At 34.1% G+C, this 15,810-nt stretch overlaps 2 protein-coding genes across 5 annotated transcripts in view; one reads left to right on the plus strand and one right to left on the minus strand.

The window, feature by feature from the left end:
- The window catches only part of LOC127809611 (uncharacterized), a 57,594-nt gene extending 52,135 nt beyond the window's left edge, over window positions 1–5,459 (plus strand). For all 4 annotated transcript variants that reach the window (XM_052348541.1, XM_052348543.1, XM_052348542.1 and 1 more), the window contains exons 16-18: window positions 2,636–2,760; window positions 3,109–3,229; window positions 5,048–5,459. In XM_052348541.1, coding sequence (XP_052204501.1) covers window positions 2,636–2,760; window positions 3,109–3,229; window positions 5,048–5,161 — 360 coding nt within the window. In that variant the 3' untranslated portion in view covers window positions 5,162–5,459. The remainder of the gene's footprint in view (window positions 1–2,635; window positions 2,761–3,108; window positions 3,230–5,047) is intronic.
- Window positions 5,460–7,014: 1,555 nt separating this feature from the next.
- On the minus strand, window positions 7,015–7,665 carry LOC127809351 (uncharacterized). The gene has a single exon (XM_052348115.1). The coding sequence runs from the start codon at window positions 7,663–7,665 to the stop codon at window positions 7,015–7,017; it is 651 nt and encodes a 216-aa protein (XP_052204075.1).
- Window positions 7,666–15,810: the final 8,145 nt, after the last annotated feature.

The raw sequence follows: 15,810 nt of genomic DNA on the forward strand, positions 1-15,810 counted from the left end.
AGTTAGAACTATGTTCTTGCCATTTAAGTTTCTCACATTTGTGATATTATTGTATCGAACAAATCAGGAGTTAAGCAAGCATGTCAGTTCAAACTATTTAATCTTTTCCCTTCCCTTCCATAATTTCTTTTCTTTTCTTTTCTTTAATAGTTTTTGGGTAATAAGGTGTCTGGTGAGTGGTGACTCTTGTCCTCTTACTTTACTCTTATCCTTCTCTGGGAATATCAAATATGCAAACTTAGTAGAACATAAATATTGTCATCATTCCTTGATCTGCACTCTAACTAGAAGGCCCTTCGATGAGAAACAAGAACAATTTAGCCATTACATGGAATTTGCAGCTCATACTGTGATGCCTACTTTTTTTTAAACTCTCGTGCATGACCTGAAACTTCAGAGAATCCTTTGAAGCCATTTTTCACTTCTTATATTGTGGAGAATCCTTTGATTGAATAATTTTCATTTTAAGTATGATATAAAGTGCCAACATCTGGTTTTGTTTGATCTTTCTTTTCCTAATAAAATTCATATCAATTCAATCTTTTCCTGAAATATGTTTGGACCAAAAACATTCTCTTTGGTGTGCCTAATTGGTTGATTACTCATCTGGTAAAGTAGCACCATTAAATATTATGATTCTTATTTTTGTAATTCAAACAGATATCATGTCTCAATCTATGTATGTCCTCTATCTGGATTTAAATATTTTCAGCTAGAGCTAGTGAGTTGAGTGGCATCCCTTAGTTAAAGATTCAATTGCCTAGTTTACTGTATGAATCTATGAAATCAGCTACTTACCTGAATTAATTCACCTACTTCAGTAGTCAATGCAATAGTCGATTGTTGACCCATAGATGCTTCACAAAATTGATCAATACAGTTGACTGATGGTTGATTGTCATTCTGCATTCAGACAGTTGATGCCAAAGTCGATTTTAGGTCAATTATCACCTCTGTCCATTACCACCTCTCACTCAAATCCTCAAGCAAGATATGGAGTGTCACACATGGCCTCCCACCACATGCCTAGTGGCTCTTCCCATGCTTCAAACAGATGATGTCCTAGTGGCTATGTACTAATTGTACTGGTATACATGTCATAATAGCATAGTAATAACTGTTTTCCCTCCCTCCGTGGAAAAGAAAGGAAGAGAAAAATCTAAAAGTTGAGTTACAATTACTCATTTGGTTATGATTTCTGTGCTTTTGTTGCTTTCAGAACCAAAAACTTAGAAAATACCATTTTTTTCATATAATCTTTTATTTTCATCTGGGAGTGATACGTGGAACCAAAAGAAAGTGTATTTGTCATATTTGTCTCTTCCTATAAATGAGGTGTCGAGAGACAAATTTGATAGAGACAATTCCTGAGATCAATTCACCCAGTACTCTTTCCCTAGTTTATTCTGTTTTGGAGCTGTAACCAAATGGGCCCCCAATATTTTCATATGGCTTTCTTGTTTTATGTATAAAAATTTCCAAAACCTGAAAACTTTTCATTATTTGTTTTCTATTACTGTTTTGAGACAAATTTGTTGAAATATGCATAACATGTCTCATCGTACTTGTTCTTCCCTTTTTTTTTTTTTTTTCAAATTTCAGAGCCAAAAGATAGTTTTTGGAATGATAACAAAACAAACAATATTCTTCTTCTTCCTTAAAAAGTCTGTGCAAGTAGTTTTTTAAGCACGGTTGCTCTCTATAATTGGGTTTACTTGAAAAGCATATAATTTTAATCTGGTTAGAATTCTTCTGTTTAGCTTGAATATTATCCTTATTTACATTTATTATTCTCTCTTTTTTCACTTCCTGGGTTTCATGCATATCATCATTGACTGTCTTCCACTATGTTTATTTATGAGAAATATGTGTGGCCGAGGATGTCACACATAGAATTAAGGCAGATTGGCTAAAATGGATAAATGCATCGGGGGTATTATGTGATGGTAAAATCTCATTAAAACTAAAAGGAAAATTTTATAGGATAGCTATAAGATCAGTCTTATTGTATGGCTTAGAATGTTGGACAGTCAAATACCAGCATGAGCAAAAGACGAGCGTAACGGAGATGAGAATGTTAAGATGGATGTGCGTCCATACAAAAAAAGATAAAATTAGAAATGAAGTTATTCGTAATAAGGTAAGAGTAGTGCCAATCGAGGAGAACATGAGAGAGACTAGACTAAGATGGTTTGGTCATGTGAGAAGGAGACCAAGAGACGCTCCTGTGAGGAGAGTTGATGAAATGAAACAATTAGTCAAAAAAAGAGATAGAGACAGACCCAAAAAGATTTTGAGAGAAACATTAAAGTTTAATATGAAGTGTATGGATCTAAATAAAGATAGGACAAAAGACAGAAATACATGGAAGTCTAGAATTCATGTAGCCAACCCTACATAGTGGGATAAAGGCTGGATATATTATTGTTGTTGTTTGCTTCAAGTTATAGACACACTTGATGGTTTGGTAGATACTAGATTCTCTAGCTTTGTTAATATTCACACTAAGTTTTCAGGTCCATTAATTTATGGGCCTTCAATTTAGATTATATATATGTTTTGGTACATTGGAAACAAGAAACACAAACTAACAACTTCAATTTTAGATATTTTGCTAAAACAACTTCCCATGCAGGAAAAATATGAGGAGGTTACTGCTAACCTGGCTGAGATGGAGAAGAGGGTGGTGATGGCGGAGACAATGTTGGAAGCCACTTTACAGTACCAATCTGGCCAAAGTAAAGCACAACCATCTCCACGGTATGTACTCATTTTAGAGACATCCATTTATTTTATGCATGATTACAATTTTCTTTCTTTTTTTGTGCTACATCACAAATTTCTGTTTTTATTTGACAAGATTTATCCCCATATGATACTGCTTTTGTTTTGTTGTCATGATTTCACAAACGTTGTTGGTGACTCAAGAAACCAGATGCAGCACAGTTGGTTTTTCAATATTTATCCAGCCTCTTCTTGTCATTTAATTTATGAATTTTTATTTTTTTTATTTTCTTGTCAGCTGCATAAGTGCTCTTTGTTCTGCATGCATATTTATCTTCTCTGGTTGTTATTACCTCTTTTGATGGATGCAAGTGTGGCCTGTAGATCTGTGCAGCAAGATTCTTCACCTGGGCGGAGCAATCAAGAGTCTACCCAGGAGCTTCCTGTGAGAAAGATCAGTTTGCTATCTAGACCATTTGGACTGGGTTGGCGTGACAGGAACAAGGTCAGTTATATGATTCTAAATAAGTTGAAATGATTACTAATCCACATTTGAATGAGTCCAAAAACAATTATTTTTAGGCAAGTAATTTGATATATGATATAATCAGGACCAGCTCCAGTTGGTAACATATATGCCCATTTCTTTTTCTATTGGTAGAAGATATGAAGTATGCTGCTAACAAGTCAAGCCTGAGCTTTGGGATGTTGGCTTGTTGTATGGCTTATATTGGAATATAGATGTTTTTAGAAAAATTTCCCCAGCGACTTCGTTGAAGCCTTAGCATACCCACTTAAAATAACAAATTGCTCACTTTCAACATTGTTGAAAGCCTGTATCATTGTGCCAGATGAGTGGACCAATTATCGAGAGTGGTTGATACAGGAGTGTATGGAATGAAAGCTACATGTTGCGATATCTGATTATATCTCTTTTATTGATAATCTTTAATCACTAGTTGCTTAGATTGCTTAAAATTTATGGAATCCTCATGCAAACCTAGCTAACATTAATAATTCACAGATTTCGTTGATATCTCTAGTACTTTTCTATGTCCAGCCAATACCTATAGAGTAAAAATTGTTCTATTAAGGGTCATTTTGGCAATGTATTATTTTCTTCATTAAAATGCTAACTTAAAAAGCAGTAAGAAGGTAGTTTGGAAAAATCTCTGGATGAGTGTTTGGTAAATGCTTAAAAAAACTAGTTTTTTTTAGTCATGTTGGTAGTAGAATAATTTAGGAAGTGATAAAAATTCCCCTAGAATAAAACAAATATTATATTTTAGGAACAGTTATATAAAAATGTAAGAACAATATCATATCTGTTTCTTTACAATTACAAATAAATAATAAATAAAACATGTAATTTCTCGTGCTTTTCTTCAAGTTTTGTGCTGTATAGCATCTTTTGGTCCACAAACTTTGCATGAAGCAAAAATATTAGCAACCAAATGCCTTAAGCTGTTTTTAAGCTTAAAAACAGCTAAAAGAAACTGTTCACCATAGAATTGCTCAAGCTTCCTTTTCAAAATCTTTCCCTTGTGGCATGGATAATCTATTTAATGCAAAAATAACATTTAATCAAAATGGGTAGAATCCTGAAGTCTAACAAGTTTTTCAATGACAACTGCTTTAGCAACCTGGGGTTTTAATGCCAAGAGAAGAATTAAGATAATGTAGCCGTGTTTAGAGTTGGACGCTAGAGTAATACTCACTTGAACTTAATGTGCAGCCCCTCGTTACTCTAAATTATTCACCTGATGTTGAAAATTGTTGAGAAACCATCAAAGTTCATAAATGATTTACTTGTCCGGTGAAGCTTTATCTTTGTGAAATATTCATACCTATTTGTCAAAAGAGAAATAACTTTTCATTCCCTCAACTACTCTCCACTATAACTATAGCATCAGAAAAGAAAATCTTGTTATCGTATTTTGGAACTACAGTGGAGACATAGTTATCAGTGAAGGCATCAACCTGATGTATATAGTAAAACCGTTTATAACTTTGCATGTTGTAGTTCAGTTGGGGATGCATTGCTGCAATCTCACTGTTTCTGTGAACCTTTATTCTTGCACAGTAAATACACTGTTGAAGGTCTAATGTATAGGCTGCAGTTTTGTAGGTTGTATTCTAGTAAACATTCGATCATTAATTTAACCTTTTGAAGGAAGCGATGCTTGAATCCTTAAATGTACCGATTCTGTTTCTCTTTCACAATTATAGTCAGGCAACATGAGGTGTGTGCCTTGTGAGAGCTCTTCTAGATAAATGATCATTGACCTCCCTGTATTAACTTCATATTATTCAAATTCATCAGGGAAAGCCAGCGAATGTTGAGGAGCCAACTGACGACAAATCTGCCAATGAGAGTCAGAGTCAGAGTGCCCAACAGGAGGACACTAATGGCCGCCAAGTGCAGGAGAAACAGTAAGCATTTGAAGTTACGGAACAAGTTAGAAAATATGTCATTCCCTGGATTCTTCTATTCTGTCAGCTTGGGGAAATATAGCCTGTATTACTGTAGTTTGCGAGCATCTTGGATTTTGTTTTCCTTTCTATATCCCAATTCCAGTATAAAGGGTCATATGCCAATTTATTGTTTGTTTGTTCATTAGTTATTAGTTAGTAAAAATAATAGTTCAGGGGGAGGGGAAATTGTAAAAAGAAAGGAGTCCAGGAATACTCATGGTTATTAACTTTATTATAATCATTCAATTTGTTGTATTGCACCATCTTCCTATAATTTCTTTTTCTTAATTAATGTATCTATGCGGGGAACAGGGACAGTTTCAGTATCTTTCAGCTGCCACTGTTAGCCCTATAATTGGGATGAAATAACCAATTTAAAGAACTATTAAGATGATTGTTCTTTCATATTAAAGTGGTGAGTAGTTCAATGAGGAGGTATTCTTGGGGATCTCTTTATTATTTCCTAGCTTTTCCCATTTCCTTTTGAAGCTCAAGTGAAGAAAGGTTGATTGGCCACTTGAAAAGAGAGGAAGTTAAGTTAATGTTTATGGAATTGGAGGATCTTATTCTTGATGTATTGATATTTCCAAAGAAAGTACTTTCAGGAAAGGGGAAGTGATGATGTAGTAGCTGATTAACCTCTTCTGCCTCGGACTAGGTACCTACAAAGAGATGACGTCGGGGACTTGCTCCCTCGAGATCACTTCGACGATTAAGTCAGTTTAATGGGGTATCTCTAGTTCTCAGTAGACAGTAAAGAACTTAGGAAAAGAGAAGAAAAGATCAAATCCTTTACCTGTGCTAGTTACCTTCTCTTTATTCTCTTGTTAAGATAAGGATTCATTTTTCGAATCGTCGGGATCCTCCTCTCATCCCTTGCGGAACCATGATCTTAGAGATATGGGTTCAATAATCGGTTTCTGAAAGGTTTGAGATAGTTCCTATCTCCATGATCATCGAGGCTATAATTGATGCTGAGGAATCCGAAGAATCTTTGCTGGGCAATAGGTTAGTCGGCATATTGAGATGTGTCTGCCACGTGTCTTTTCTGGGCTTTAAACAAGATGACGTCAATGGAGCGACTCCCCAACGAGCTTGTGTCACCTCTGTTATTGGTTGTATTCCCGAGTATTGGAGTAATTATGAAGCCGATAATCTTTTCCCTCATCAAGAAGATAGATCATAATCATAGAAGATAGAACTGGAACAAGAGTTATGCAACCAAAGTTGTTCGTTGGATCCAAGATTAGCTTGTTCTAAAGCCTTGGAGACTCAATATGGTGTGCCAATCGGTCCTATTCCAAAGAAAGTACGATGGGTTACTATACTATTGGGTAAATTACATAGGTAGTTGTTAAACTTTGTATTTGGTACTAAACTAGTCCGTGTATTTTAATTTTTGTTATCATAACTACTAAACTAGTTCATTATCGGTGCACGGAAGTTCATATGTATTGAATTTATTTAAATTTGACAATCATAGTATTCTTGTATATGTAAATAAAAACGACAATAATTAAAGCTTAAGAAGTGAATATAGTAATGTGATACATTTGTTTAAAAGGTTAATACATCTCGAGAAAACTATTATAAATTTAAAAAAACCTCTTTAAAAACTACATTTGTCATTGAATTTGTTTGGCCCCATTTTTGTCACAAATCAAAATTTTTAATCATTTGCAATTTGTAATTCTAGAGATAGTTCGTATAATTGTTCGTGACTGAAAATTGATTTTTTCAAGTACAACCCAATATGAGATAGTGATTACCCTTTGACTTTTATTGATTGTTATTGCATACAACACAATAAGGGAATTACCTTCTTCGTAGTTCGAAAAGCAACTTAGGGTTAGATGGGGTTAATGTCATCATTGGAATAAGAACCTTATGTCTAGTATTACTGCTTGTCAGAATTTTTGACTCAAGAACGTGGTTTCTAGTTCTTATGATAACTAACCTAGTGCCATTACATAACCCCAGGGAATAATCTATGTTTCTTAACAACATAACTGGACCGCCAACCTTTAGCTTCAATTCATGGTTCGACACCCCAGACCACCTAATTGCATTTAAAAATTCAGGCGTGTAAAGGTCTTGTAAAAGATCAACATTGCAATATGATCTGCAAGTTGTGTCTAAACTTAAGCATGTCTTTGCCTCAGCTGCATTAAGTGAAATCATGTACTCATTGACAATCTCCACAACATTAAGAGTCGGTGCTAGTATAGCTCTACCTTGAAGATATTTAGTTTCATTGACATTAGAAGTAAAATTTGGATACGTGTTGTTCACGATTGATGCAACAGGATCATCTGATGCATTCAACAACAGGTTGTCCGGTATATCAATAACCGCATTATCGTCGTTCGGACCGCCAATTGTTCCATTCCCTATGCTTGCTATCCATTCAGAAAAAGACTTTAAGTTGATCAAGTCTTCATCAAATTCAACATGTTGGAGCCTCATGTTCTTTGTCAATCTCAATATCTTACAATTTCTCCATATGTATGATGAATTGATGGTTGCAAGCACGATATCTCATATTCTTTGTCAATCACAGGTAATATTTGTTGAAAATCTCTTTCGAGGACTACTACCTTCCCTTCAAATGGTAATTCTAAACTCATTGGGTTACTGAGTCTTAGAATATCTCGCATGCTCCAATCCAAAGCCTTAAAGCAATATTTATTCATCATAAGAGTCTCGTCCCAAATGATAAGACTGCTTTTGATTATTAACTCTACAAGAGAATTTCCCTGTTTAATGTTCCAAGTTGAATCTTCATTCGAATTTAGTGTAATTGCAAATCTGGAGTGAGCAGTCCTACCATCGGGTAGAAGGAGAGATGCTATTCCACTCGATGTTACATTCAACACAATTTCTCCCTTCGATCTCAAATCTTAGAGTTTTCCACACAAAGGTCTTGCCAGTTCCTCCATTTTCGTATACAAAAAACATACCACCTCTATTCAACTGCACTGCATCCATTACAATATCATAGACAGTCGTTGCTCATCATTAGATTAGACACCAGTTTAATGTGCTCTTGGGACAACATTTTTGTTGTATCGTAATTCATCTTGTATAAATCTATTTGATAGTGGGAAAAATATTCTACATTTGGGAACACCATTGATTGAAAATCTCGCAGACTCTTTCCACTGCTCCCAGTATCTTTTCTATCTCCACAAGAGTATAACCCTTTATTTATTTTTTAGTCAATTCCAATTCTGCATATTGTGGACACAATTAAAAAATATTGAAAACACTGTCATAATACAATTGAATGTTAAATTACGCATGTAGCAACAAATATTAAAATATAATTGAATATTTTTATGTTGCAATATGTTTCGTCGGTTGTAAAGTATATCATTAGAGAGGTATTGCCAATATTTTTCCCACACAATTTCGGGTTGAGATAGAGAATCAGACAACAATAAAGTCACAAAAAGACTTCTCAAACAATGTGCAGATCCCTAATGACTTGTTTCGACGATACCATCAACATATTCTTTGTCATCATTTAGCAATTTGAGTGCATAGCAAGTATCTCTGTAAGAACTATATTGAATACCGTCAATACATTTCAACTCATCGAAGCTTGTTGGCCCACGAACTATATTTAGGAGGCTTCTCAAATAATACATTTCTCCACAACCTGGAGGTATGTAGAATATACGTCCAACAGAGAATTTGCGTTTCCTCGAGTGCCATTTTCTGATTGATTGCTTCCAAACAAACTTGTTGGGAAATTCTGCATAAGTTAGTTCTCTTGCTTCAGGGTATATTTTATTAGCATCCATCCATGCAAGGAACATGCTCTTGTTCACATAAGGTCAATTTACCACTTGATCAATTGGATCAGAATTGGAAAACATAACATTTTGTTGGTTTGGAAGATGAAAACTCATACGCTCAATAGGAGGATCTTTGTATTGTATCTTGAACCCAAAAATTCTCCAGAACTACCTCACATGGTGAAATGTACCTGCAATCATAGTACATACTTATTTCGTCAACATTTTTACCTGTATCATCATCCTCACTACTTTTGTAAAAAGCTGTAGTAACTCGATCATGTCCTTTGTTGACATATTTAAACAAATATTTGAAAAATCTGGATTGGTTACACCACTCGACATTCAAATTAACACCATATTTCAACAACAGGTAGCGATTATGGGGCATGACATATCTATTGTCAAGCTCAATACCGTTCTTCAACACGATTTTACCATCATCTCTTCTTCGGTATACTGGATAATCATCATCGTCAACATTAGTAGATTCTGCGAACTTCTTTGGAAAATGTTTTGTACATCAGTCGTTAGACATGCAAGGAAAACTATTTCTTAAATTGTCGCATGGGCCATGCACCATGAAATCGCGAACTATTGAATAGTAGCTTGGGTCAGAATCTTTGTCTGGAATCTCAGTTGATATTATGCGATCAATGTCAGTTCTGGTTGGATACTTGTCTTTCTTAGACAAAAATATCAAAATGTGTGCATGTGGTAGTCTACACTTCTGGAATTCCACTATATACATAGTTGAATTGGAAAAATAATTGTATGTTAGGCTATAAACAATAGCAAATGATAATCACATTTTTTTGTTGATCTTAAGTCGAATACCTGCTCTGACTGTATCCTGTATCAAAAATCTTATTGCAATGAAGATCTTTAATCAAGTGGTCTAATTTGATGTTAAAAGTTCGACAAATAATATATGGACGATCATCGGGTCTCAATCCTCTCATCTCAACAAAATGAACTATCTTCAGCCACTTCAGATTACATGTAAATGTAATAAACAGGTTTGGATAACTAACCCACCTACATATTGCCATTGTGTCTTGATAGTTCTGTATCATGTATCGTGCACTGCCAATGAAAAGAGATGGCAAAACCACACACCTACCCTGCGTTGAAGGATCGTTCTCTCCTCGTAATTCTGCATCTGTTAAGCCACTGTACATTTCTAACCTCAACTCTTTTTTGTGAGGGAGTTCCTCGCCTATAGATTGAAAGAGACTGTGAATCACCACATATTCTATTCTCTAGGAGACTCTTCTAACAGTTTGTGGTTGATGCTTACACGATGGTTGAATCATCACACTTCACTTTTAGTGTCATAAATATACAATTGAGCAAACTTTGGCACATCTCCTTCAGGCGGCAAAAGACTACCCTTCAGATGGTAGTTTTGTCTGTATAATCTGAATACAGGTGGTGAGCCCCCTCTATTTAAACTCGAGTCGATTTTTCCTCCCATCGATGTAAAGCAAAACATATTGTTGTATAATCTTATATTTTTGACAAAAATGTTTGCTTGCACTATTGTTCCCATATAGCAAACTAGTAAGCACATTAGGAGGATGCTATATCGCAGGCAATTTAATCTTTTCATGCATACAACATAGGGAGAATTTTGGATTTGCAGTGTTGTAATAGCATCCTACCTTCTCCTCGTATCAAAAAATAGCACCACAGAACTCACATTTATGTGTTGGGTCTCTAATATCCCAATATTCTGCATTGAATTCCAATGACAATCACTTTTTTGAACATTAAAATTAGATCATGAACACTATATTCCTAAGACTGGCATATTTGGGAATAACGACTAACCTATTTATTGTGAGGGGATGTGGATAATTACGAATATAAAGCCTTGTTGAAAACTTACATCTTGATACACAACAATAGAGTTAATGATGAAACATATCGATTTAAATGTGAAATTTCTAAGTCAAATCACAATGCAATTAAATAAACTAAAAAGTTCAACATACCTGCGCTTTGATCACTCATAGCGCACTCTGTATCTTATCTCACAAAAGAAACAGTTAAAAAATATTTTCAAGTGGTAACATGTAATCAATAGTATTAATATGTAAAATGAGTCTAGTAATCATATACCATCAAGCTCACAATCATCTTCGGTTGCATCATTTGGAAACGAAGGAAAAAATTATAATTACACAATCATGGAAACATTCATTTTAAAAAAACGAAAATTATACAATTGAATAGATTAAATAATAATATGGATAATTTTATCATAAAAAATGAATGCTAACCGTAACCTATGCAAACATTTGTATCCCCTAGTTTATTGTTACAGCTGCTATCAGTTACAAAACTGAGATGATTTTAAACTGTTGATGTCGAACCACTTAGGGTTGAGTGATTAGACAATAGTCCAATAGCGGTTGTGAAGCTAGGTGGAGTGCTCAAACATTTGTCGACAAAAGTACTTTCACTCCGATCATTTTAGAAGTCATATTGGTAGTTAATCAACTCAGCCTCACTACTTCGACAATATAATTAATTTTTATTAAATAACCTCTAATTAAAACTATAAACAAATGAATAGATGTGCAAAAAAGTAAAAAGAAAAAGCAACTAAACTAATATTGTTTGCAATATCACTTAGAGGCAATCTCGAAGATGAATCCAAATTTTTTGAAAATAAACCATCAATATTGGTAACATGCAGACCACTTGCCGGAGTAGAGGCATTTACTTTTTTCATTCAATAATCCATGCCATCTATAGAGATTGAACGAATAAATTAAATGCAATAAAAAAATTTAATTTTAAATAGTACATTATATCCATATTGAGAAATCAGATTGATTTGATTTATTACTAATATCAGACCACGACTAGATAAATGTTAATTTTTCAAAATTAGGGATACGATTCAAAACCCAAATAAGCATCCTAAGACAATTGTTTAGCAACCTAAATACGAATTATTGTAATTGGCTAAATACCACATAAGAACATGGCAGGAATTATTATAACTGGTCCAACACTACATAAGTGCATAGCAATTCGCACATGTTGACCCCTCCTTAAAAAAAAAACGACAAATTGAACTGACCCATTTATAACAATTTGCATTATCAAGGACCTCTATCTTTCCTCGATTTCATTTTTAACCTTTAGATGCACAAAAAATCTGAAAAATCCTCTCATTCCCCAAAAGTCCAACTGCATAAATTCATGATTTTTTATTCAGTCTCCATAAAAAACAACCTTAAAAATTGAAGAAAATAAGGATTGGTTCGTAAACGGCTCCTCATAACACGATTAATGTTACAAAACTCTTTAATTTTTTTTTAATATTGCAATTCATAAAAAGCTCTCATAAAATGAAAATTACGATAAATTAATATAATTGCCAAAATAAGAAAAAGGAATTGTATGGAATGACACCATAAATATTTTCTTTTTTACTAAACTTCAAATTCAATCTGCATTTGATCTTCACTTTGTCCTTTTGTTTTTGTTTGGCCATTGGCCCCACCCCAGCCCCCGTCGTCTTAGCAAAGATGAATAGCAAGTCCACCATCACTGGCGGAGGTAGAGGTTCCTCATCGTCGTCGGCTCTGATTAGAAGATCAAAGGTCGTGGCTTCGGTGAAGGGACCAACGCAGATCGTGACTCCCCATGGCTGGTCGTTTTGATTCTTTCCACTCCGATGGTGGCCCTAGCCCTGAACGATGTTAGTTCACTATCTCCATCTTTTTAGTTCAAGCTTTTAATGTTTGATTTGATCATTCTCTTACCTACATCTATGGTCTCTGTTTTTCTATGTCAATTTATGTGAACTCTAGGGTTCTTTGTTCCGTCACAATTTTTCCTTTTTTTTGTTGGGAAGGCTGAAGATATATATATATATATATATAGAGAGAGAGAGAGAGAGAGAGATGGTGGATTAGAAAGACAAAATAGATAGTGCAGAGAGATAAGGTGGAGCAAACAGTGGAATCTGCTACCATTTATCCAAATATTTAGGAATATTAACTACTGCTCATGAGTAAAAAAACGAATATATACATGGAAAATCACCAAAAAAAGAAGAAGAAGAGAGTAGATTCTTAGCCAAAATTGAAAACCGATAGAGAATGAGGGAATATAGGGGATGACCCAGTTACCTTCTATGTCACCATGTTGTCTCACCCTCTTGTTATAAATAACTGTTTGGCTTCGTTAGCTTCCTCATTACTGTTGTTTTTGTACAATTTTCCCAACCTCATTCAAAAGACAAGCACGATCGTGAAGCACTTGAACAGAGAAAATACTCAATTGTTTTGTTGAAAAAAAGGTTTAGAAAACTTGAAAGGGTATTGTATGAGTGTTAAATCAACGACAAGGAATGTATGAGATTAAGAACACATATAATGGGGATAAGGATGTGGAGGGATTAACACATTGTGACCTTACGAGTTTTTATGTGCAAAAAAATGACTGGACCATTTTCTGATGTGGTGGGCAGGGGGAGGGGGGTACGAGAATATGAATGGATTGGTATATTAGAAGCTTGCCTTTTAGTATCACCACAACAACCGACCATTGAGATGTGGACCAAGTTGTTATGTCAATGTTGGGCTTTTAATATTTTCATGCAATATATTCTCATATGGGCTTGCTTAATTTTGTTGGTGTGCTATAATTCCAAAATTACTTATGATTTATCTCACGTATGATTCGATCTCGTATTTTTAGTTGGCGACAACTTGCAACAGCTTATAAAACAATTTTATCTACTTGATTTATTAATATATGTCGACTGATACCGATGGTCCAACTAAAGACAATATATTACCGAATATCACTAAGAAATTAGTTTAATAAAACCAACTACGTATATAAATTTGAATTATCATACTGGGTGACCAATCTTCTATATTGGCACGATTAATATTCTAACTTTCCTTTTTTTTATTTTTTTTTCTAATGGCTAAGTGTATATTATTTATCATTTATTTAATTTTGTAGTTTAAATGCACAAATTTTGACAATTTTATTTTTGTAAGTAAATAAATAAATGTCTACTTTAATGACCGACTATCTAGGATTGGTGACTGATTATTTAGTAAGTAAAAAAATTATTTAGTTTTTCACCATGGTATATAAGTTGTTTTTATGCTAAACTAATTTATTTACATCGGAATTATCATGAGACTTCTTACTATTACATGCTCATTTATGATTGATTTTTTTTGTATGCTTATGATTGATCTATTGTATGTTTACGAATAAAAAATGCATATTTACGATTGATTTAATGGCTAAGTGTATGTTATTTATCATTTATTTCAGTATGCCTTATTCATGGTTAATTGATTGTATATCTATCAATCACCTTTACGCCTATACTTCGTCTAATGACCATGTGTTCCAAGTTAGCAAAAAATACATCATTCAAAGTCAATAATTAAAGCTTTGGAATAATTAAGAATTAAAATATATTAAAGTGCAGCAACAAAACAACATTTCAAAACCAACAATGTAGAAATCTCAAAACCAACAGTTTTAACGGACAATCAAAACAAAATTTCAATCTTTCTATGTCTTAATGGTAACTCGTGTAACGCCCCGCTTCTTGGGCGCGTTATAACTTGGGACAATAAATTTTTTTTTTTCTCTTTCAAACTAATGCTAAACCACATCATTCTTCGAATTCATCCCAGAATTCCCATACATTTATCTCAAAAAGAGAATCATTATATACACCAAATGCGGAAGTAAGGATCGAATCTGATATCATAACATTAATCATATCTTGCATCATCGTACCTTAACATAACTTAATACAAAACATAAGTTCTCAACTAATATTAACCCTAAATAAGGTTATACATCCTCATACTTTCAAAACATCCAGAATTCAAAGTAGTAGAACTTAAATATAGGGGCTACATTACATACATTTCATTTATCATGCACTCTGCTAAGTGTCATTTTCTGTCTCATTTATCCTCGTATCTGCTATAATCTCCATCTGAGACGTTTGAATATTCTAAGGACAAAACCTAAGTTAGATGATGAATCATCTAAGTAATGGTACAAAAAACATATTTCGTGTATGAATGCAATGTCTTACTCATCGTACGTGTCAACTACACCCCTCATGCTATCTACCATTTTTACAACCACCTCTTTCGAAGCCGAGGTGTATGAGGGCACTCTTGGTAAAGTAGTGGTGCTAGTTCGTACTCCCCACGGCCACGATGTGTGTGATCAATGATATCAACGTGTACATATGCATTTCATAGCATGTCATGTATGCAGTCTACGTGATGGATACATATCGAAATATGTCAATATGATGAAAGCATTCTCAAGGATCGGGTTTTTTTTTTTAAACATAAATCACTTACAAATCAAGCATTTTTCCATAAAACTAAATTTAATTGGGAAGTACCACTTACCTTCTTAAGCTTATCAGGCTATCTCGATATTCGTGACTTACCTCTTGTATCGCCTCGATTTGCGTGCCAACCTCAAAATAATATTCACTACGAAAATTCATAAAATAATATTCTTGAATTTCTAGAATTTTTTAAAAAAATTTACTTACCTTAACTTAGTCTCTTGGCTTCCTCGGTATGCATGCCATATCCTTGAAACACGTGCCCAAGCTATTTTTCTCACCAAAATCTCTGGGATAATACTGAAACATAATTTCTTATTTTTTTGAGATTTTTTCGATATTTTTTCCATTTATTTTTCTTTTTTTTCCTTTCTTCTCTTTTCTTTTTTTCTTCCTCCTTCTCCTTCCTCCTCCTTCCTCCCTGCCTCCTGCGCGTAG

This window comes from Diospyros lotus, chromosome 9 (assembly GCF_014633365.1).
Source record: "Diospyros lotus cultivar Yz01 chromosome 9, ASM1463336v1, whole genome shotgun sequence".
Taxonomy (NCBI): Eukaryota; Viridiplantae; Streptophyta; class Magnoliopsida; order Ericales; family Ebenaceae; genus Diospyros; species Diospyros lotus.

What these genes read in the sequence shown, in the direction of transcription:
- LOC127809351 (XM_052348115.1), bottom strand. Translation starts at nt 7,665, where the DNA reads ATGAGGCTCCAACATGTTGAATTTGATGAAGACTTGATCAACTTAAAG.